Consider the following 24005-nt stretch of genomic DNA (forward strand, 5'->3'; position numbering starts at 1 on the left):
CAACATGCAGGTCTTTGTAAACCAAAACAGATTTTAGAACAATGGGAAGCCATTATGTAATTTTAAACTGGGAATGATTTTGAAAGGTAACTCATATAGTGTTCAGAGCAGATTGGTTGGGGTCAAATAAATGACTTGAAACTTATTAAGAAACATCTATAGATCCAGGAGACAGATGCTGGTAGCATGGTCTTAGGTGGTGACAGTGGAGATGGAGAGAAATGGATAAATCTGAGAGATATTTAGGAGCTAAAATTAATAGGATTTTAAGATAGATTGGGTATTCGGGATGACAGAGAGAGGGGTGACAAGAATACTTCTCAGTTTCTGGTTTGCTTAATCAAATGGCTAATGCTGACATTTGCTTAGATATTAAAAGAGGACCAGGGAAGTGGTCTGGAATGGGAAGGTGGAGTTTCTTGCAAGCTTCTTGCAAACTGTATTTATTTATTTATTTATTTATTTATTTATTTATTTATTTATTTATTTATTTATCAATGAGATGTTTAAATGTCTATGGGAAGAATGTAGTTGAAGAGGGGCATGGTTAGGATTTTGAGCAGAGTAGAGAAAGTTGGAAAAATAGTGAGTGCATAATTTATAAGAAAAGCAGTAAAACTATTAGGTAGTTGTGAGATTCTTTGAGATTAATGATAATGAGTTTATAGTGGAACCAATCTGCCCTATTACAGTTCAAGATTATGACTTTCTTTACAGTTAACACAGGCATGAAGAAAGCTGATAATTGAGCTAGGATTTGGATTTTGAAGGAAGTTATAATGAAGAGACAGAGATGTTAAGGAATTCAGGGTGTATAGTGTTACTGCCATTATGGGGCTACGTAAAGAAGAGAGTGGAGAATGGAGAGAGTTGACAAATTGAGAAAAAGTAGATCTGTTGGTGGACTGGAGTTTCAATAAGGTTGACTACTATCGCAGTTGTAATTGGACCAGTTAGCTCAACAGAGAAGAGGAAGTGGTCAGATAGCAGGGTGGTTGAGTTTAAGCCTTCAGAGTTGGAAAAACATTTAGGATATGACAAATTTCAGATTATGACCATGTAAGTGGGTGGTCTGAGGAAAAGTGGAAAGATTATTGGAGAGGAATTGGTGAAGAAACTGTGAGGCCAAGGTACTGGAAGGCTCATCTACATGGATAATAAAGTTACCTAGGGGATGGAAACATTTTAGGTGAGGTTGTATTTGAAAAATATTTATGCAATCTGTGAAGTAATAACTTTGAGTTCTCTATTTTCGTGGAATAGTCATTGGCACAAATCTATTCAAAGCAAAATAATGACACATTTCCCAATATAAAAGATAAATAATATCTAGCATTTGTATATTAAATTTTATTTTACATACCTGTATCTTACCTATATTGGATAATCTTATTAAAATGGGGCCTTTGTATCTAGTAGGTATATATATTGTGCTCAGTGTTAAGTCATACCGAGTATGAAATTCTACGTATATAAACACATAACATATGTGTTTTCCCCACATTTGTATCAGTTAGCTTTTTTCCCTGCATAACAAACTACTCCAGAACTTTGTGGATAGTAACAACAACCATTTCTTTAAAACTCACAAGTCTTTGACTCCATTAGGTGGTTCTGCTAACTTGGGCTAGGTTTAACTTATCTCAGCTAAGTTTACCCATGCATTTGTGGTAGATTGCTGAGTTGCTTGGTAGCTGACAGGTCTGGGATGGCTCAAATGGATGACTCAGACAGCTGCTTCTCTGGTATCTCATCATTCAAAAGCCTTGTAGGTCTTCTTCACATAGCCAGTAGTCTGGGTTCCAAGACTGTGAGTGGAGGTGCTATCCCTCTTGATGTCTAGGCTTAGATCTAGCACAACGTCATTTATGCCATATGCTGTTGGCCAAGCAAGTCCTAAGTCCAGCTCAGACTCAAGGGTTGGGGAAATAGATCTTATCTCTTGAAGGTAGGAGTTGCAAAGTCACATTGCCAAGGGGTGTGGATATAGGAAGGAAAATAACCACAGCTCTTTTTTTTTTTCCTTGCAAACAATCTTCCATAACATCCTGTGTGTGGGAATGCAAGATGTAGGTGCATCTGAAACACCATGCACTGGATATTACAAAGCTGTATTTCTGCTCTATCACACCCACTTATTTGTCATGTATCCTTGGATAAGAAAGTTCTTGGATCATCCCTTTTCTCTTTATAAAGCAAGAAGGGAAGAAAGGAAAAAATATTAGCTGAGCCATTGGCCTACTATCATTAGTGATGATTCATTGAGAGCATTGATTTGTGTTTTAAATGGTTTATCTTTGAAATACATTGTTTTTATGCTAATAACATCCCACATCTCTTTAATGTGGGAATCCATAAAAATATCGAGGAGCTAAGAACTCAGAGATGTCGGGGAGGAGCAAGATGGCAGAGTAGGAGACCTGGATTTCGTCTGGTCCCAGGAATTCAGGCGGATAGGGATTAAACCATTCTGAACACCTACGAACTCAACAGGAGATCAAAGAAAAGGATAGCCACAACTCTCTGAACAGAAAAGTGACCACTTTCTGGAGGGTAGGACGTGCGGAGAAGTGAATCCGAGGCAATATTTGGGAGGATAGACGGCGGGGGAGGGGGCCTCCGTTGGCTGCTTCTGGCAAGTGATAGAGCTCCGGAACACAAAATCGGAACTTTTAGAAGTCGGCTCTGCTGAAGGACATTGCTCCAGTGGCTAAGCGGGGGATGGAACCCTCACTGAGACAGTGTGGTCTCAGGACCCTCGGGGTCACAGAAAGACCGGGGGTGCCTGAGTGCAGCAGAGCTCCCAGGTATCGGAGTGGGGAAGCCGGCTGCAGAGACGGAGCCGAGGAGCAGGCTCTCAGCTCGGGGTTGCCAGAAACCATGATCCGCGGCCAAGTCGGGCCACTGCTCCTCCAGCAGGGACCCAACAAGTGGCAGATCTGGGAAGACTCCCCTTCCTCCCTTGGGAGGAGCGGCGCAGGAGTGCACTGCAGGGATCTGCTGGGTTTGGAGACTCCACACGGGGTCGTGCACCAGAGATAGAAATGCTCGGTCACAGGCTGGGTGAGCACAGAGTGCGGCCAGAGACCGGGGAGATGGGAGTGATTGACTGCTTTTCTCTGGGGGCTCACTGAGGAGCAGGGCCCAGGGTTCTCGGCTCCCCCAGGTCGGAGATTGGGAGGCCGCCATTTTCACTATCGGCCTCCAAAGCTGTACAGAAAGCTTGCAGGGAACAAAAGCTCCTGAGACCAAACCCAAGCAGATTACTTAGCCCAGACCAGCAAGGGCAGGGCAATTCTGCCTCCGGCAAAGACATTTGGGAACCACGGCAACAGGCCCCTCCCCCAGAAGATCAGCGAGAACAGACAGCCAAGACCAAGTTTACGGATCAATGAGAATGGCAGAACTCCAATGCTAGGGGAATTCTGCACATAGAATTCATGGCTTTTTCCCCATGATTCTTTAGCCTTTCAAAGTTAATTTTTTTTTTAACTGTCTTTTTTTTTTTTTTTTAATTTTTCTTTTTCCCTTTTTCAACCAACATCTTATCAATCCCTTTTTTAAAAAATATTTTTTATTTTTCATTTTTAGAGTCATATTCTATCCCTTCATAGGAGTTACCCTTATTTTTGGTATATGTATATATAAGTTGTTCTCTTTAAAATTTTGAGATAGTTTCTTCTAAAGATCTTCTAAAGATCAAAATATACCTTAAATCTCTAGTGTATGGCTTGTTCTAGTCTGCCTGATTCTCTCCCTTTTTTAAAAAAATCCTCTTCTTGCTTTTTTCAACCAAATTCTTATCTTATCAATTCCTTTTATAAAATCTTTTATATTTTTCATCCTTACAGTCATATTCCATCCCTTCATTGAATTAACCCTTATTTTTCTACATATATGTTTTTCTTTCTTTAAAATTTGGGAGGCACTTTCTTCTAACAGACCAAAATGCACCCAGAATCTAGTGTGTGGCACTGATCTATGCACCAGCCTGATCATATTTGATCATATTCTGTTTTTTTGTTTTGTTTTGTTTTTTGTTTGTTTTTATATTTTTCTTTTTTCTTTCTTTCCCTTTCTTTTCCCCCATTTTCAGGTCTTTTCTGATTTGTTTAGAGTATATTTTCTGGGGACGTTGTTACCCTGTTAGCATTTTGTTCTCTCATTCATCTATTCTTCTCTGGACAAAATGACAAGACAGAAAAAATCACCTCAACAAAAAGAACAAGAGGCAGTACCGACTGCCAGGGACCTAATCAATACAGACATTAGTAAGATGTCGGAACTAGAGTTCAGAATGATGATTTTAAAGATACTAGCTGGGCTTGAAAAAAGCATGGAAGTTATTAGAGAAACCCTTTCTGGAGAAATAAAAGAACTAAAATCTAACCAAGTTGAAATCAAAAAGGCTATTAATGAGGTACAATCCAAAATGGAGGCTGTAACTGCTAGGATAAATGAGGCAGAAGAGAGAATTAGTGATATAGAAGACCAAATGATGGAAAATAAAGAAGCTGAGAAAAAGAGAGATAAACAACTATTGGATCACGAGGACAGAATTCGAGAGATAAATGATACCATAAGATGAAATAACATTAGAATAATTGGGAGAAAAGAGAAATGACCCAAATCAAAAAAATCATGAATGAAAGAGGAGAGATCACAACCAACACCAAAGAAATACAAACATTATAAGAACATACTATGAGCAACTCTATGCCAGCAAATTAGATAACCTGGAAGAAATGGAGGCATTCCTAGAGATGTATCAACTACCAAAACTGAACCAGGAAGAAATAGAAAACCTGAACAGACCTATAACCACTAAGGAAATTGAAGCAGTCATCAAAAATCTCCCAACAAACAAAAGCGCAGGGCCAGATGGCTTCCCAGGGGAATTCTACCAAACATTTCAAGAAGAATTAATACCTATTCTTCTGAAACTGTTCCAAAAAATAGAAATCAAAGGAAAACTTCGAAACTCATTTTATGAGGCCACCATTACCTTGATCCCCAAACCAGAAAAAGACCCCATCAAAAAGGAGAATTACAGACCAGTATCCTTGATGAACATGGATGCAAAAATTCTCACCAAAATACTAGCCAATAGATTCCAACAGTACATTAAAAGGATTATTCACCACGACCAAGTGGGATTTATCCCTGGGCTAGAAGGTTGGTTCAACATCCGCAAATCAATCAATGTGATACAATACATTAACAAAAGAAAGAACAAGAATCATATGATCCTCTCAATAGATGCAGAAAAAGCATTTGACAAAGTACAGCATCCTTTCTTGATCAAAACTCTTCAGAGTATAGGGATAGAGGGTACATACCTCAATATCATAAAAACCATCTATGAAAAACCTACAGCGAATATCATTCTCAATGGGGAAAAACTGAGAGCTTTCCCCCTAAGGTCAGGAACGCGGCAGGGATGTCCACTATCACCACTGCTATTCAACATAGTATTAGAAGTCCTAGCCACAGCAATCAGACAACAAAAAGAAATAAAAGGCATCCAAATCGGCAAAGAAGAAGTCAAACTCTCACTCCTTGCAGATGATATGATACTTTATGTGGAAAACCCCAAAGACTCCACCCCAAAACTGCTAGAACTCATACAGGAATTCAGTAAAGTGGCAGGATATAAAATCAATACACAGAAATCCATGGCATTCCTATATACCAACAACAAGACTGAAGAAAGAGAAATTAAGGAGTCGATCCCATTTACAATTGCACCCAAAACCATACGATTCCTAGGAATAAATCTAACCAAAGAGACAAAGAATCTGTACTCAGAAAACTATAAAATACTCATGAAAGAAATTGAGGAAGACACAAAGAAATGGAAAAACGTTCCATGCTCATGGATTGGAAGAACAAATATTGTGAAGATGTCAATGCTACCTAGAGCAATCTATACATTCAATGCAATCCCTATCAAAATACCATCCACTTTTTCCAAAGAAATGGAACAAATAATCCTAAAATTTGTATGGAACCAGAAAAGACCCCGAATAGCCTGAGGAATGTTGAAAAAGAAAAGCAAAGCTGGCGGCATCACAATTCCGACTTCCAGCTCTATTACAAAGCTGTCATCATCAAGACAGTATGGTACTGGCACAAAAACAGACACATAGATCAATGGAACAGAATAGAGAGCCCAGAAATGGACCCTCAACTCTATGGTCAACTAATCTTCGACAAAGCAGGAAAGAGTGTCCAATGGAACAAAGACAGTCTCTTCAACAAATGGTGTTGGGAAAATTGGACAGCCACATGCAGAAGAATGAAACTGGACCATTTCCTTACACCACACGCAAAAAGAGACTCAAAATGGTTGAAAGACCTAAATGTGAGACAGGAGTCCATCAAAATCCTAAAGGAGAACACAGGCAGCAACCTCTTCGACCTCAGCTGCCGCAACTTCTTCCTAGAAACATTGCCAAAGGCAAGGGAAGCAAGGGCAAAAATGAACTATTGGGACTTCATCAAGATAAAAAGCTTTTGCACAGCAAAAGAAACAGTCAACAAAACCAAAAGACAACCGACAGAATGGGAGAAGATATTTGCAAATGACATATCAGATAAAGGGCTAGTAACCAAAATCTATAATGAATTTCTTAAACTCAACACCCAAAGAACAAATCATCCAATCAAGAAATGGGCAGAAGAGATGAACAGAAATTTTTCCAAAGAAGACATCCAAATGGCCAACAGAGACATGAAAATGTTCTCAGCATTGCTGGGCATCAGGGAAATCCAAATCAAAACTTCAATGAGATATCACCTCACACCAGTCAGAATGGCTAAAATTAACAAGCAGGAAATGACAGATGTTGGTGGGGATGTGAAGAAAGGGGAACCCTCCTACACTGTTGGTGGGAATGCAGGCTGGTGCAGCCATTCTGGAAAACAGTATGGAGGTTCCTCAAAAAGTTGAAAATAGAGCTACCGTACGACCCAGCAATTGCACTACTGGGTATTTACCCCAAAGGTACAAATGTAGGGATCTGAAGGGTTACGTGTACCCTGGTGTTTATAGCAGCAATGTCCATAATAGCCAAACTGTGGAAAGAGCCAAGATGTCCATCAACAGATGAATGGATAAAGAAAGTGTGGTATATATATATACAATGGAATATTATGCAGCCATCAAAAGGAATGAAATCTTGCCATTTGCAATGACGTGGATGGAACTGGAGGGTATTATGTTGAGCGAAATAAGTCAAACAGAGAAAGACATGTATCATATGACCTCACTGATATGAGGAATTCTTAATCTCAGGAAACAAACTGAGGGTTGCTGGAGTGGTGGGGGGTGGGAGGGATGGGGTGGCTGGGTGATAGACATTGGAGAGGGTATGTGCTGTGGTGAGCGCTGTGAATTGTATAAGACTGTTAAATCACAGACCTGTACCTCTGAAACAAATAATACATTATACATTAAAAAAATAAAAAAAAGTAGAAGATAGCAGGAAGGGACGAATGAAGGGGGGGAAATTGGAGGGGGAGACGAACCATGAGAGACTATGGATTCTGAAAAACAAACCGAGGGTTCTAGAGGTGAGGGGGGTGGGAGGATGGGTTAGCCTGGTGATGGGTATTAAGGAGGGCACGTTCTGCATGGAGCACTGGGTGTTATATGCAAACAATGAATCATGGAACACTACATCAAAAACTAATGATGTAATGTATGGTGATTAACATAACATAATAATAAAAAAAACCCTCAGTGATGTCTCCTGGATATTGTTTGTTGTGCTCCTGTGGCCTGAGGGGGGCTTCTCAAGTAAGGAAATTAGCTGGAAAGGTGGAAGGCTAATCACTGAAGGTTCTCCATTAGCCTTGTGTTCTCTTTTACATTTCATGTGTTTGATATTCTCTTCCACCTGTGGAACCCCAGGGATTTGTGTGCTAAGAGTTCAGAGGTTAGGACAGGGACAGAAAACCACTGGACTTCAGAGGAGGGCACTGGAGGACTGGAAAGTGTGGAGTGAAATGACGCAGACAATGAATGAGCAGATAAAACTGGTAGAAAGTACAAAATCAAGAAGTTGTTATCACAAAGGTGGTAGTTCAGAAGGAGGGCATTTTTTGAGGATCGGCCTTCAAAAGTATCCAGTGTTACTGTATGGGTGAAATTCAAGTTTAAACAAGGAATTAAATACAGTCTGTGGCCCAATCTAAAGGTCATGAGAGTGAGTCATAAATAAAGAAAGTCTCTTATTTTAATACAGTATTGAATATGGCTCCCCCTCCTCGAAAAAATCATATGATGCAGAAGAAATCATTAGCTTAATGTACTGTGGTGAAATGTTAACAACACAGAAGTGACTGCTGGATTTTCTGGAACTTTTTTTTTTTTTATGTTTAAATATAGCATACTTAAAGAAAATTACAATTTTAAAAGTGTGGAGCTCAAAGAGTTTTGAGCACACCTAGTAATTACTAGTCAGATTAAGAAACAGAATGTTGCCAGAACCCCACATTCCCCCTTATACCCCTCATAGTCACTATTTCTCCCCTACAAAGGGATCCACTATCCTGACTCCTAATTCCACAGAGGAGTTCCACCTGTTTTTATACTTTTTATACAGGAAATCATATAATATATAATCTTTTGTATCTGGTCTTTTTGTTCAACATGATGCTTTTTAGATTCACTCTTGCTGTTGTATATAGATAGTCTGTTCATGTTTATATTTGAATAGCATTCCATTGAGTGAATGTGTGATTATGTATTTACCGATTACACTGGAGAAGGACATTTACATTATCTCAAGTTTTAAGTATTTCATCACATTTTTTGTTTTTTTTTCCACTGGATATTCATTCCTGCTTTGTTGAAGATTAGTTATTTTTTCATCACATTTTAAAAGCAAGTCATTTCACTTTGAGTTTTGGTTATAATGATTGCATTAAATTCCCTTTGATACAGAACAATGGAAAATGAGAAAGTTAAAACAACTTTCCGAATAAAGCAAACTTGCCTATTTGCATATTACTCATTTTGAATAACAGTTTCTGATTTTATAAGTAGTTGAAGGGAACACTGTGGACAGATTCAAAGGTGAAACTTTGGGGTTGTGTTTGGGAGCAAACAGGAGTTTGGTTTGACCTGAGCAGTATTGCTATGCAAGGGCTTGGTGGGAAATGACCTGGCAGTGCAGATGGAGATGGGCCTGGGCACCTTGAAGGCCTGTGCTGGAGATTGTGGTTAATGTAAGGTCTGTGATGAGTCCGTGGAGGGTACTGTGTATTAGAAAGATGAATATTGAAGGGATCGTTGGGGCTCAGGACAGGAAGACTGCACAGCCATTGGTTGTTGTGGGAAATGCACTAAGAATCTGAAGGACTAGGTCTGAGTGATGCTTCCATTCATTCCTAGCTCTGTGACTTTGGAGAAGTCATTTACTATGTCTGAGCTTCAGGGTCCTCATATGAACAATGGAGATAGGAATCCCACTGTTGTGGGAATGCAGTGAGTTGGTCCATATTAGAGAGTTGCAGACTCTACAGAGTTCTAGGGCCTCCACATACCCCTGCAGTGGGCCGTGGCTGTGCCTGCGTGGGGAGAAGAGTGTGGCAAGGTATTTAATCTCCTTTATTCAGTCGTGTAGAGAATGACCGCATATAAGGTAGTATTGCAGGTACTAATGTACTTAAATTACACATTATGCTCTAGGTATAATATAGAGTTTCAGAGTGAGGTCAGATAGTGAGGTGGTTAGAAGCAGGGAGTCTGGAGCCAGACTGCCTGTATTTGAAGCTCGGCCCCTCTTACTGGCTGTGTGAACTTAGTCAAATTACTCAACCTTTCTGGGCTTTTTTTTTTTAATTAAAAAATTTTTAAGATTTATTTATTTATTTAGAGAGAGGGTGCACGCTAGCACACGAGTTGGGGGAGGGGCAGAGAGAGAGAGAATCTCAAGTGGACTCCCCGCTGAGCATGGAACCCGACCTGGGGGCGCAATCACATGACCCTGAGATCATGACCTGAGCCGAAACCAAAAGTCAGACGCTCAACTGACTGAGCCATCCAGGTGCCCCCAGGCTATGTTTCTTTCTTTCTTTCTTTTTTTTTTTTTTTTTAAAGATTATTTATTTATTTGTTAGAGAGAGAGAAGAGCACAAACAGGTGGAGTAGCAGGGAGAGGGAGAAGCAGGCTCCCCGCTGAGCAAGAAGCCTGATGCGGGACTCTATCCCAGGACCCTGGGATAATGACCTGAGCTGAAGGCAGTTGCTTAACCAACTGAGCCACCCAGGCACCCCCCGGTCTATGTTTTCATAATGGTACCTACCACATCGGATTGTGTTGAAGATTTAATTAGTTAATGCTTATAAGGCAGTTAGAAAAATAGCTGGCCTGTAGTAAGTGTTCAATATTATTGTGAATTATTTGTCTTTTCTAAGTAGCAATGAGTGATCTTACTTTCTGGTTGGCTTATTGCGTGGAAATGTGTGGTACAGGCTTGATGAAATCTTTATTGTATCCTTCTATCCCTGTAGCTCCAACTATGATTCAGGTGATCTACATTAGGATTATACAGAATGAGCTCAACCCTCATCAGGGCCCTGTGTATTTGAACACAATTATAATGCCCTGCCCCAGTCTCCTTTTTTCTATTTCCTTCCATATTTCCTAATAGGGTATACTTTTGAGTTCTTTTTTTGGCAGTCCTCTGCTGAATATATTTTATGTATCTCCTATACTTGTGGTCTGGTCGTTAGAGAAATTAAGGAGAATTTCTTTTTCATTCTTCATACCGTATCTTTATTGCTATAACTCAAAGTTACATTGCCTGTTTTGTTGTCTATATTTTACTATTAAATCATATCACATCTATTATTAATTATCCTTCCCTAAATTTACACCATCCACATTTGGCTTGTCTAAGTCTTTTGATACATTCATCAAATGTATCAACTGTTTAGCATATTACCATAGACAAAGCTTTGTAATTGACACTAGATATATTCTTCAAGGGGTCTAGAGTTTCCTGGAATGTCATGCATGCCAGCTAGACTTGTAATAAAGTGTTATTGTGATACTTGTTGTGATAGAAATGTGCAAAGAGTATATGATAACATAAAGGAAGAACACTTAACTCTCACGGTGGGGGAGAGGTTGAAGGTATGTCAGAAGATGGTTGGGGACGGTGGAGATGTCCAGGAAGTGCACACAGAGGAGAGAGTGTTTGTCATAAACTGCAATTAAGATGCTAGCCACTAAGAAAGTGGGAGGACAAACCCCTTAAGAAGAAGGAGCAACTAGTAACATGGCGTGAAACAGATGGGCCTCTGGGAACTACACGTAGCTAAGTGTGGCTGGAACATAGAAGGCAGGAGCAGGAATTGGTGGGAGGTAATAGGTTCTGAAGGCAGATAAAAGTTAGATAGGCAGATAATAGGTTCTGAAGGGCTTTGCATGTCATAGTAGGGAGTTAATACTTAATCCTATAGGTATGAGGTAACAGTTAAGATTGGAGAGGGACAGGAATAAATAGATATGATTTAAATATACACCAGTCTGGTAGCCTGTATAGTGTGATCTGTGAATTAAAGGGAGTAGGAACAGAGGTAAGGTGGCTGATGGAGAGGCTTTTCCTGCCACATAAGTAAGTAAAAACATGAAGTCATGACCAAGACAAGGCCTTGGGAATAGGAAAGTAGGGAAATTTTTGAGAGATTTATTAAGTAGATGTATTTTGAGCACTTACTCATGTCTTTGATAACACTTGATAACCAGCTGGATGTGGCAGGAGGCTCAGCCCCAGGTCTGAGGGATGAGGCAGGTAATGATGTCACTCACAAGAGTAAGAGATGGAGAACTCATTCAGGAGGAGCAATGGATTCCCTTTGGGACCAATTACCTTTTGAACACCTGTGAGACACTTAAATGGAGATGTATAGTGGGTATTTGGCTTCTGTATCAATAAGTCAGGAGACAGTTTTGTGCTAAGAAGTGGACTGCTGAATTCGATATATAAAAGTCAGTTGAATCATGCATATGCAGTAGATCAATTGGGAGAGGGCTGCGGATAATCATGATGAGAATCCTAACACATCATAGAAACATAGAGAGGGATAACCTTAGAAAATGATTTTGGAAGAGATATCAGCTGGGGACTTGGTAAAACCCAGGAGGAAGTGGTATCACAGAACCTGGGGCAGAGTTTATAATGCTTACAAAATATTTTGTAATGTTTAAGTAGTGTTGGACATGGCCATAGAAAATGGTGTTGTTTGATTAAGTGGGATCCTGAGCAGGTACCCTCAGGGTGGACCACCTCCTTTTGAAGAGCTCTGCCTACATCAGAAATCAGGGGAGTGTGCCCTCCCACCATATGGGCCTAATTCTAGTAGGTCCTGGTTTTTCGCATTCTGGTGAAGAGTTGTGACTGTTTTTTAGTTTGAATGAGGGTAAAGATTTCCTCTCTGTTTTTTTCTTCTCTTTGTTTTTAGAGAAAAAAAATTCAGATAGAAATCACTTTCTGTGCAGTTTTTTTGTTTTATTTATTTATTTTTTTAGAGAGAGAGAGAGGGAGAGGAAGGGAGGGGCAGAGGGAGAGGAAGAAACTCTTAAGCAGGCTTCACACACAGCACGGAGCCCAATGCAGGGCTCAACATGGGGCTTGACTTGGGGCTTGATTTCACGTCCCTGAGATCATGACCTGAGCCGAAATCAAGAGTCTGACACTGAACCAACTGAGCCACCCAGGCACCCCTTCTGTGCAGTATTTTATCGGAAGTATCATAGTTCCTTTAAAATTTTAAGCTAACTGGAGAACATCTATAACAACACAATTTAGTCATGCATTTGGTGTATGTCATGCATTTGGACTATGGGTTTCTTTAGAGCAGAAGCAAGGCATATTTATTTTAATGCCCCGAGGGCCTAACTCAGACATTGGCCTGTAGAAGTGCTTAATAAATGCTTATTTTTGTCTTTGTTTGTGATTACACAGTTTCATTTCTGAGAGCTTCCAAGTTCTCTTGAATCTTCTTACCTTCCAAGATCTCAGGTCACTGCATTATGCCAATTCATCTTCTGAATTTTCATAGTTCTACTTTTTTTAACTGCCTAAAGTTCAGTATGTTTTCCCCGCCCCCCCTCAAGTGTTCAAGCAAAATGAGAATTTATTTTAAGGCTGCGCATTGATGCCACAGCATTTAAGAGCAGGAATTGAAATAGAGCCAGACCTAAGATATTGAGCTTGAGACAGAAAACTGTCAAAATGTTCCTGCTACTTTCGTTTCCACAAGGTCTCTTGTTTCTACTTCTCTTTGTTCTCTCTCTTTCAAATATTTATTTTGAAATATCTCAGTCGTATGCTACCATATGGAGTATAATATAACCAAATGCATTCTTTTTTTTTGTTTAAGATTTTATTTATTTATTTGTCAGAGAGATAGAGCACAAGCAGGGGGAGCGGTAGGCAGAGAGAGAAGCAGGTTCCCTGCTGAGCAAGGAGTCCGAAGTGGGACTTGATCCCAGGACCCTGAGATCATGACCTGAGCTGAAGGCAGACGCTTAACCAAATGAGCCACCCATGCGTCCCAACCAAATGCATTCTTAACCCTTTCATCTTAACTATCAAGAACCTTACGATGCCAAAATTAGTGTCTTACTAATGTCACATCTGTTCCACTATACCACCCAATTCCTCTGTGTTGGTCAGAAGGAAGCTCAGAGTGAGTTATGCTAGACTCCTTGTCTCCTCCCTGGGAGAAAGAATTAGCAATAATGGAGTCATAGACCTCATGAGATTTGGAGGTGATGGTCAGATGAGAGGCTTCCCGATCACAGCTCTACCTTCCCTCCCTGCATCAGGAATGAATTTATCCTCTTTCCCCACATGGCTTAATATACGCTTCCAAAAAAAAAAAATTACTATGGGACTTTCGGTATTTGAAGAAAGTGTATTCTGTATTTCCATTTGGATAATGCTGTATTTGGATTTTAAGCTTCTCAGCAAAATATGAATTATCTTGCTGCTGTTCCCTTAGTATTCTTTTCTATGACTATTGCTAGGGGATGATAGGATTTTGTAGATTATGTGCCCATTCTGCGTTCAACTCTTAACTTTTTCAGAGCTCTACAAATTTAGTGCTTATCATGACTGTGACAGGAGGTAGTGGAAACAACAATGGCACCTGGTCATTCTCCCCACATACCCAGGAGTATTTCCTGTTTACTTGCCAGTAAGATTGGGATTCCTTTCTCAGAAGTTTGGTGCTCATGGTTATTATAAAGTGAGAAATAAAAAAATAAATGTTTTCGAGTAGAGGATAAGTTTTATAGGAAGAAGTAATAAAAGGTCTGATTTCATCATCCTATTTCTGTACTCTGTATATATTGCACTTGAGCAATTTTCTCCTTTAGTTTTTCTCTGTGCTATTTATACATCACTTCTGAAGACAAATTGGACTTCCTTAGCTAATGAAAAGTTGTCTTATTTAATAATTCAGAAATATCTTATTTCTTTGGGGAAAATCTGCTTTTTTTAAGAAAAGTTTCTTTACCGTTCCAGCATTTTTGTTGACTTAAAGTCAGAGATATATTATGTGTATGTTCTTAGCCTATAGATGGGCAATCAAGTTCGTGAAGGTAAACCATTGAATTGTTCCCCAGCCTTTTCTTTTCTGAAAGTCTCATGTCATTTCTTTTCTTTTCTTTAGGGAATCAGCAGTCTCTTCAGTTCTTTAAAAGTGGTGCGTCTCTTGCGACTGGGCCGTGTTGCTAGGAAATTGGACCATTACCTAGAGTATGGAGCAGCAGTCCTCGTCCTCCTGGTATGTGTGTTTGGACTAGTTGCCCACTGGCTGGCCTGCATATGGTACAGCATTGGGGACTATGAGGTCATCGATGAAGTGACGAACACCATCCAAATAGACAGTTGGCTCTACCAGCTGGCCTTGAGCATTGGGACTCCGTATCGATATAATACCAGTGCAGGGATATGGGAAGGAGGACCCAGCAAGGATTCTCTGTACGTGTCCTCTCTCTACTTTACCATGACAAGCCTTACAACCATAGGATTTGGAAACATAGCTCCTACCACAGATGTGGAGAAGATGTTTTCAGTGGCCATGATGATGGTTGGCTGTAAGTATCTTGTTTTTTTCTTTTTTAATTAAAAAATCATTGTTGTTGGCAGTTTTCCAGACTCCAATCTCTAACAGGATTAAAATGAAGCTACTTTCTCTTCAGAAAGGCGTTTAATCCATATTATTTGCATTGGTTTAATTTTTATTCAGCCTTAGAATATAAATATGCAAATAATGTATTTTACATTTTAGAATGTATTAGCACATGAAAAACAATGTAGATAGACTGATACAAAAATCAGGATGGGAGCTCTTTGATTTAATTCTATTCACAGCATCCTGTCTGGCAGAGCTCTTTCCAAGGGAGACCAGCATCTAGAAAGGCAGCATCTAGCACATCCCATAGGTTTTGTTGGCTGTGTATTAAATTCCAAAAAAAGCAGACAGGATATGATGGGAGACACATAGTTTAGAAACTACTTTAGTTAGTAATTGAATTCTTGACTAGCACTGATCTCAGGATAGTTTTATGTTGTTTTTTTACAATTAGGACTCATAAAAAAGTTTTATAAATCTGGTCTTCATTACAAACACTCTAGGTTGAATATATGCGCCTTTGAGAGAATGAAAGGATTAGTAAATACAAGCTCATTTGGCAATGACAAAAGTGTCCAGGATTTAGCAGGCACACCTGAGTACTAAATGTCTGTATGGTGTTCCAGGGAGTAGAATGTTCTTTAAGGAGTGAAAGAACACATGTTCTCCACTCAGACTGAGGATGGATTATGTCAGATCAGAACATTAAGGAGATACGTATCAAAGAAGCTGTTTTAAAAGAAGACTTTGAGGGAGATTTCACCATCATCTACCCCTTCAGGTTGACTTAGATGATTTATCCAAGCCTAGTTCTGACCCCTAGAGTAACCTTAAGATCATCGTACTAGAGGTATGGTTAGTGTTATTAGCACCTGTTAAGCCTTTGGGTCATGGTCATTGGTTTGTGGTCTGAGCCATCCTTTTGAGATTCCACATTGCAGAGGTTTGTATTTTGACACCGATGGGAAAGATGTTAAGAGTCCAGGAGTGTCAGGTGGCCCATGAAAGGTCAATATCTTGGGTCAATGTAAGGCAGTTTTCACATTTTCAGAGTTAAAAGTTTTTGATAGCTATTAGAGCACCGATGTTAGCAGTTTAGCTTCCGTCTTTCTACACTCCTTTATGCAGGTGCAGAAACCAGAACACACAGGTTCTACTTGCTGTTTAGAGGTAAGGAGGTAGATTGAGAATGCCAAGTGCTACTACTTCAGAGGCCTTTAGGAGGAAATATGTTCCTGTATACAAAGAGATCCTGATGATTAATTAAACCTGCTGCCTAACACCCAACATGGTAAAATGTATTGGCGCATTATAAATTCAGAAGACGACATTTTGTCAGTGGTATTTATTACTATACTGCTTTTAGTATTTATATAATGCATTTTACCTTATACTCGAGCATAGTTAGATTTAAGAAAATTTATTTTGAAGCAATTATTGATTCACTGGAAGTTGCAAAGATAGTATAGAGAAGGCCTTTGCGCCTTTTACCTAGTTTCCTCCAATAGTTACATCCTGTATAATCAATCCAGCACATGATCAACATTGTCACTAATACAATATGTGTGTGTAGTTCTGTGTTGTTTTATCATGTGTAAATTCCTTTAACTACCACTGAAATCAAGATACAGAATTGTTCCATCACCACAAAAACTTCCGCATGTTACTCCTTTATAGTCATACCCACCCCTTCCCCCAAAGCATCCCTAAGCATTGGCAACTACTGTTTTGCTCTTCATCTATATAGTGTTGGGATTTTGAGAATGTCATGTAAATGGAGCCATGCAAAATGTGACCTTTTGAAATTGGCTTTTAACATTCAGCATAACCCCTTGCAAGCCATCTAAGTTGTTGAGTGTATCCATAGTTTATTCCTTTTTATTGCTGCGTAGTATTTCATGGTTTGGATATGTCACTGTTTAACTGTTCATCTATTGAAAGCCATTTTGATTGTTTACAGTTTTTGCCATTACAAAGAAAGCTGCCATGAACATTTGTGTACAATTTTTTTTTTTTTTTGGATATAAGTTCTCAGTTCTCTGGAATAAATATCCAGGAAAGAGATTGTTGAGACACACAATAAATGTATGTTTAGTTTTTAAAAGAAATTGCCAAACTATTTTGCAAGTGGATGGACTAGCATAGTTAGGTTTTTCTTTCTTTTTTTCTCAAGATTTTTAAACAATAGGATAATAGAAAAAAAAATCTATATAGAGTTGAAGGATAGCACTACTCACTTTGTTTCTCAGGCCCCAAACATAGGAATCATCCTAGATTCCTGTTTCTTCTCATTTATTACATCTTTTTATAACCAGTCTTGTTGGCTTTACCTTCAGAATACATTTGATTATTTCTCTCCACTTCCGTAGCTTACCACTCAAGACCAAATCACCATCACTGGTCTGGACATTTACTACAATCTTCTATATGTTCCTTTTATTTTTACTCTTGCCCCATAGTCTCTACCCAGAAGTGATGGATGGAGCTAAAGAGTATTATGCTAAGTGAAATAAGTCAGTCAGAGAAAGTGAGAGTAGCCCTTTTAAAGTAAATAAGATCACACCATTCCTTTACTTGAAGCCCTCCGATGTTTTCCATTGCACATAATATAAAATCTAGATTCCCTACCCTTCTATCAAAGTCTTAATGGTCTGGCTGTTGTCCACCTTGTCCACTTCACTTTTCATTGTTCCTGCCCTTGCATATTCTATTCCATCCATGCTAGCCATCTTGCTTTGAACACTTTAAGCTCAGTCTTGTCTCAGGGTCTTCATACTTGCTTCCCCACTGCTTATAACACCCCTCCTCTTATTTATGCCATGAATTCATGCAGGTCTCCACTCAAATTGCCTCTTCAGAAATTCCTCCCAATGCTATCCTCTATAAAAAGAGAACACCCAAAGCCAATCACCCTTAATCCTTGCCCTTTAATCTTTTACTTCTGTACTTACCAAGACCTGAAAACACATTTACTCCATTTTTCTTTTCCTTCAGAACGCAAGTTCCATGACAGTAGTGCCTTTGCCTATTTTTCCTTCTGTATACTCAGCTTCTAAACAACTTTTTATGCCATACTCAATCTCAGTTTGTTGTATAAATGAGTGAAACTGAAGATGTCCTTGATGGTTATAATGAGAATCTCCTGTTCTTGAATCCACTCCAGTTAGGTCTCTGATGAAGATACATGCTGGAAAAATGCACACTCTTCAAGGTTTTGCTCTGATTCCTTTGTGAAAGCCCTGAGTTCACCTGTGTCTGCCTCTGGGAATGTAGTGGCTCCTACATCTGGATTGCTCCAACTCTATGTCTCTAAGTTCCTGAGAAGTTCTAAGAGGCTAGTTAGTGAAAGCGCCAACAACCCTGTCTCCCACCACTTTTTACTGTCTACCTTTGGAATCTAGGTAGACATTGAAAATTTTCATCATCGATTGAATTTTCAAATCATTGAAAATTTTCACATAGATTCAGTTGAGTTTTCAAAACTTCATTTGGTTCATTTTGGTTACATCCTTTCTCTAGTTCATGTATGGCCAGTTGTAGTGCTATATCTAAAGGTCTTTATCCTTCTTTTATCTCTATTTAGTTCCTATCTTGATTTCAAGATGAAGACCTGGTCTTAAACTTGGCCCTTTTCTTTTCTGAGTTTGTGCGATTTTCTTAACACCTGAGCATTAGTTTTCCGTTTATAGACTAGTTCCTGACATTTCTTTTGCCTGTTGACTTCGGTTTTCTTTTTATGCCTCAAGTCCAGTTTCTGTTGCCGGGGGTGTTCTAGGGAAATGCTTTTTCATTTCCTTCTTAGTCCCTGGGTCCTTAGTAATTTAATGGCATGTTTCCTTTGCAGCCACCAAGAAGCTGATAGAAAACTGTCAAGACCCATGAAGTGTTAAAGTAACTTCTTGCAATTCCAAAATCTATTAGACACACATGCTCAAAATATCAACCAAATGTGCCTCTTGCAGCTGTTTGTAATCTTAGTTCACTTTTCTCCCTACAATAACACCAAGGAAGACAAACAAAACAAACTGCTGCTGTTCCCAGAACCCAGTATGTGTTATCAGTCATAGATGCAGCTCCGGAGTTAGCGTTATGTCTGTATGCCTGTGTGTGTGTGTGTGTGTGTGTGTGTGTGTGTGATGGGGAAGGAGAGTAAAGGAAGAGGGAGATAGAAAAAGAAAGCTTCGTGATTTTAGTTGTGCTAAGATTCTAGTCAATCTAGAATTGAGTGGTGTTTGAGAAGTACCACTTATAACCTTATAACACAGTAACTGAGAAAAACGTTTTATCAAAAGGTTGGTGGAGAAACCAACTGCCTATACTCTGTGGAGAAAAACGCCTATATTTTGTGGAGAAAAATAATCACTACTTGTGAAATGATAGCCTCTTTTTCTGGAGAAAGTCATCTAAAGTTTTCATGCCTTCTAGCAAAATTGAGAAATTTTAATGGCAACAATTCCAGTTCCTAGGTCCATTCTGAGCGCTCTTCTTTCTTTAATGGCCTCTCCTCTCTGACCTCTAGGTCCTTTCACCCCTAATGCTGAATTGCATGTGGACTCTGTCCAGGAACACAGTCTCAGGGTTCTGCTTGCTGCTTTCAGACAAATCTTCAGACAAAATTTATGACTGTGTCCTTCCTTCAATCCCAGTCACCTTATGTTCTCTCTTGATACCTTCTATGTCAGCAGGATCCCTGGGTTATTTCTTTTATCTGCTACCTGGGGATTTCTTAGACTTAAATCCTTTGTCCATCATTTGCCCGAGGTGGAGAATCTTCCTGCTCAGATTTCCAGGACTGGAAAAGTTGTTTGGATCTTCTCAACATATGTCTACCACCATGCATTCTTTATCTCAGATTTGTCTCTTCTCAATTTTGGCATGCCCTATGCCTTGAGTAGAACTTCATGGCTCTGGTAGCAGCCATTATACTATCTCAGGATAGTATACTATCTCATTCCTTTGCATTTGTCCATTCATGAATGAACCTGATGACCCTGCTGATGTTCATGGAATTCACCACCAAAGGACATTTGTGAAAATATATTTTTGTAGTTAGTTCTGCCAAAAAAAATAAAAGTCAGTTGTGGAAAATAGCATACTTTTTTTTTTTTTTTTGAGATCAAGATGTGGGTAATCTCTTTGCTTATTTGCAGAGCAAATACTTCATGATATCTTCATGAAATGTTTTCTAATCCATTTCATTTATATAATCTTATTGAGCCCTTAATAGTTTTCTTTTTCCCCATGATTAGCAGACTGACTAATTTTGCTTCTATTCAGAAAGCATCTCAGTGCACAGATGATTTGTTTTGATGGCTATAAAAAAAAGCAATATGAAAATGGAATTTTTCTGATATGATTATCCCTTTGTCTTAATGTATTTTTATGAATCCTCTTCTAAAGATTTATCAAGGAAGTAATTACTTACTTAGTTTTTTCTTCATTACTAAATGATCATATAAATTGTATTTTACTTTAACCCAACCATTACAAAAATCTATATACTGGCATTTGTCATTGTAATTTTTAAAGAAAGAAACATAAAATAAAAATAGAAGTTATGAATAACTTTTTGCCATAAGTAATTTGTGTCTAACCATAAATCTCTCTCTCTTTTTCTCTCTCCCTCTCTTTCTCGGTTTTGTTTGCTTGCTTTGTTTTGTTTTAACACACTGTTAAATACATTAATAAACATGTAGACAGCATAGTTTAGATAGCATATTTCAAAGGACTATAAGATTAGACTCTGGGTACTTGCTTTATTTAAAAATATTTTTTTCTTTTTGATCTTTCTATTGTTGCCTGCTTGGTTGCTAGGTTGAGGCAGCCTGACTTGTGGTATACGGCAATCAGAATCTGTCCTGGCAGGAGTCCATGTAATTAAGTCTTTAAAAGTAAAACAAAGCAAAACTAAAAACTATTAATATGAAAACTGCTGAGATTTAATTGGTAGACAGGCAGGTAGTCATAATAATGCTAATCTGCTGTTTTCAAACAGGATGTAATTGATGATAGCTCAGTCTAAGATCTTTGTGTAATTGACTGATACGGTTTATAATGCAGCAGGCAAGTGGTTTAGCACATTTAGAAGTATAGCAGGACCATCTGCCAGTGGGATGTGTATGAAGAGAAATTCAAATCTCCATGTGGGTGGTTAAGCCACCAGGGACCACTTAGTTACATACTGGTCACTCAGTATCATGCAGAGGAGACTGATGCCGCGCATCATATTCTCCAGTTGGTGATCTAATTTAGCATTCTCTGTGGAGTTCAGATAAAAGCCAAGCTGCGATTATAGGCATTGCTTTTATCTCTCTCTATAGAAAAGGAAATAAATAGAAAATGGTGAGACCTAGAGATTGGGAGAATATAGAATAAGTTGAAGGCAAAGGCCTATGTGACCTTGGAGAGTCTTTGAATCTCTTTGGGTTTTAGTTTTTTCAATTGTGTAATGCAGGAGTTGATATAAATGAGTTTTAAGGTCTCTTTCAGTGCCAACATTTTATATATCTAAGATTCTGTTAGTGCAGTTATACCACTATTCATAGAATTGGGCTGTTTATTGGAATGGGGTTAATAATGAAATGGAAGAGATGTCACAGGTTTTAGGGCTTTTCGTGTATGTTACATACCTTGTTTTATACATGCATCTTATATGGAATATATTCAGTGAAGAGTAAAGGGGACATTGTCAGGAGATATTGTAGAGAATAGAAAATATGCTTGTGGAAAGAAAAGTGTTTTTCAAATAGAAATTAAGCAGAAAAAGACATTCTTCAGGACATAAGAGTGGGGCCCAGGGAGAAATCTGTATACCAGTGGGGAGCCAGTGGGGACTCTGAAGGAGTTTGGCCCTTATGGATATCCAGGCAGGTTTAAAAGTGAACTGTTAACTAACTGGAATTTAAATAAACACTTGGAAGAAAAAAAAATAAAATGAAAATAAATATTAAAGAAATGATGCTAAAAAACATAAAAGTGAACTATTGCCCTTTTCCAATATTAAAAAAATTATTCTACAAATCTTAACATGAGACTTTAGATGACTGAGATATAATATTAAGGAACATGTTGAATTTTTTCTTGTCCTTGCTGTTGTGGTGTAGGTAGGAAGTGGAGTGTGAACATGCTGATTTTCATTTCTGGTTTTAGATTCAGCCAGATGGAGAGAATTTTAAGCTTAATGTTTATTTTGGAAACTGGGTCAATTCTTTGTGTCTGCTTTACCTCTGCTTGTAAAAAAGATTTCCTTTTTTTTTTTTTGGGAGGGGGGGTCTCTTTTCTTTAATGAGCTCTGAGTATCCTATGAGGAAAAACATTTTGTGGAACACAAAGTTCAGGGTTATAAGTACCTTTTTTCATGGTTCAGTAGTTTCAGATGTATAGTCCAGTAGTTAGAAAAAGACTATGTGATGTGCACTTTATTCCGTTTCTTATTCAAAATAGAGCTTGTATCTTTTACAGGAATGTTCTTTTATACTCATGCTCCTTTTTATACCTAGTTACATTTTCACAAAACCTCTCAGATTTTCTAAAGATTGAGTTTTCCCATAAAACAGGAAATTTTTTCAGTGGCCTATTAACTAGCCTGACCTCTTTGCAAGGACTTGGTCTCTGGAACTACCTTGTGTTTCTGTATCACTCAAAATTATTTAATTCATCCAGCATTGTTCCAGGTGTTCTGATAGTATTGTTATTAAGGAGACAAATTGGATACTTTCAATGGATACTTTCAATACTTTCAGTGGTATGGTGAGTTAAGTTAGTGGCATGGTGAGTGTCAGACAAGAGAATCACTGAATCATTTCTTTCTCTCCCATTCTCTCCATCTCCATCTCCATCCTGATTCCCACTGCCAACTCCATCCCTATCTCTGTCTCCATCCCCATCCTCATCTCCATCTCCATTCCCGTTTCCATCCCCATTCCCATCTCCATCTCCATTCCCATTTCCATCCCTATTCTCATCTCCACCTCTATCCCCATCCCCATTTCCATCTCCATTCCCATCTCCACCCCATCCCTATCTCCATCCCCATCCTCATCTCCATCTCCTTCCACATCCTCATTTCCAACCTCATTCCCATCTCCATCCCTATCCCTATCCCTATTTCCATCCCCAGTCCCATCTCCACCCCATCTCCATCCTAGTCCCTGTCCTCATCTCCATCCCTGTCTCCATCCCCATCTCCATCCCAGCCCCCATACTCATCTCCATCCCCATCTCTATCCTCATGTCCACCCCATCTCCATCCTCATCTCCACCCCATCCTCATCCCCTTCTACATCCTCATCCCATCCAGGTCCTCATCCCCATCTCCATCCTCATCCTCATCCCCATCTCCATCCCCATCTTCATCTCCATCCCCATCTCCATCCTCATCTCCATCTTCCTCCTCATTCCTATCTTCATCCGCATCCCCATTTCATCTCCATCCTCAACTCCATCCTCATCTCCATCTCTATTCCCATTTCCATCTGCAACTCCTTGCCCATCTCCATTCCTTCTCCATCTTCATGTCCATCTTACCTCTCTTAATACTATGAGCTAAGAGCTAAGACTTTGAACAGATGAATAAAGAAGTTGGGCTGAACTATAAGGCTGGTAAGAACAGGGTCTGTATTTGTCCTATTTGTCATTATTTATTTAGCATAAAGCATTGTGCCTAGTTGATAGTTAGGCTCATTAAACATAATTTGAACGAATGAAAGAAGTTTATCTAGCTTATCCTGAACAATACAGGAAGATTTTTAGGAGGAAGTGACTCTTGAGCTTAGAATACAAAAAACACATAGGACTTAGGCATTTTTTGAAATAAAGAGAACATATGTGAAAAAAAGCAGTAATG

At 39.0% G+C, this 24005-nt stretch overlaps 1 protein-coding gene across 1 annotated transcript in view; it reads left to right on the forward strand.

Annotated features, from left to right (window-relative positions):
- Positions 1-24005, forward strand: part of KCNH5 (potassium voltage-gated channel subfamily H member 5) — a 294759-nt gene that overhangs the window by 79908 nt on the left and 190846 nt on the right. Inside the window, exon 7 of the mRNA XM_034992617.1 lies at positions 14696-15122. Coding sequence (XP_034848508.1) covers positions 14696-15122 — 427 coding nt within the window. The remainder of the gene's footprint in view (positions 1-14695; positions 15123-24005) is intronic.

This window comes from Mirounga leonina, unplaced genomic scaffold (genome assembly GCF_011800145.1).
Source record: "Mirounga leonina isolate KUSES-001 unplaced genomic scaffold, KU_Mleo_1.0 Mir_82, whole genome shotgun sequence".
Taxonomy (NCBI): domain Eukaryota; kingdom Metazoa; phylum Chordata; class Mammalia; order Carnivora; family Phocidae; genus Mirounga; species Mirounga leonina.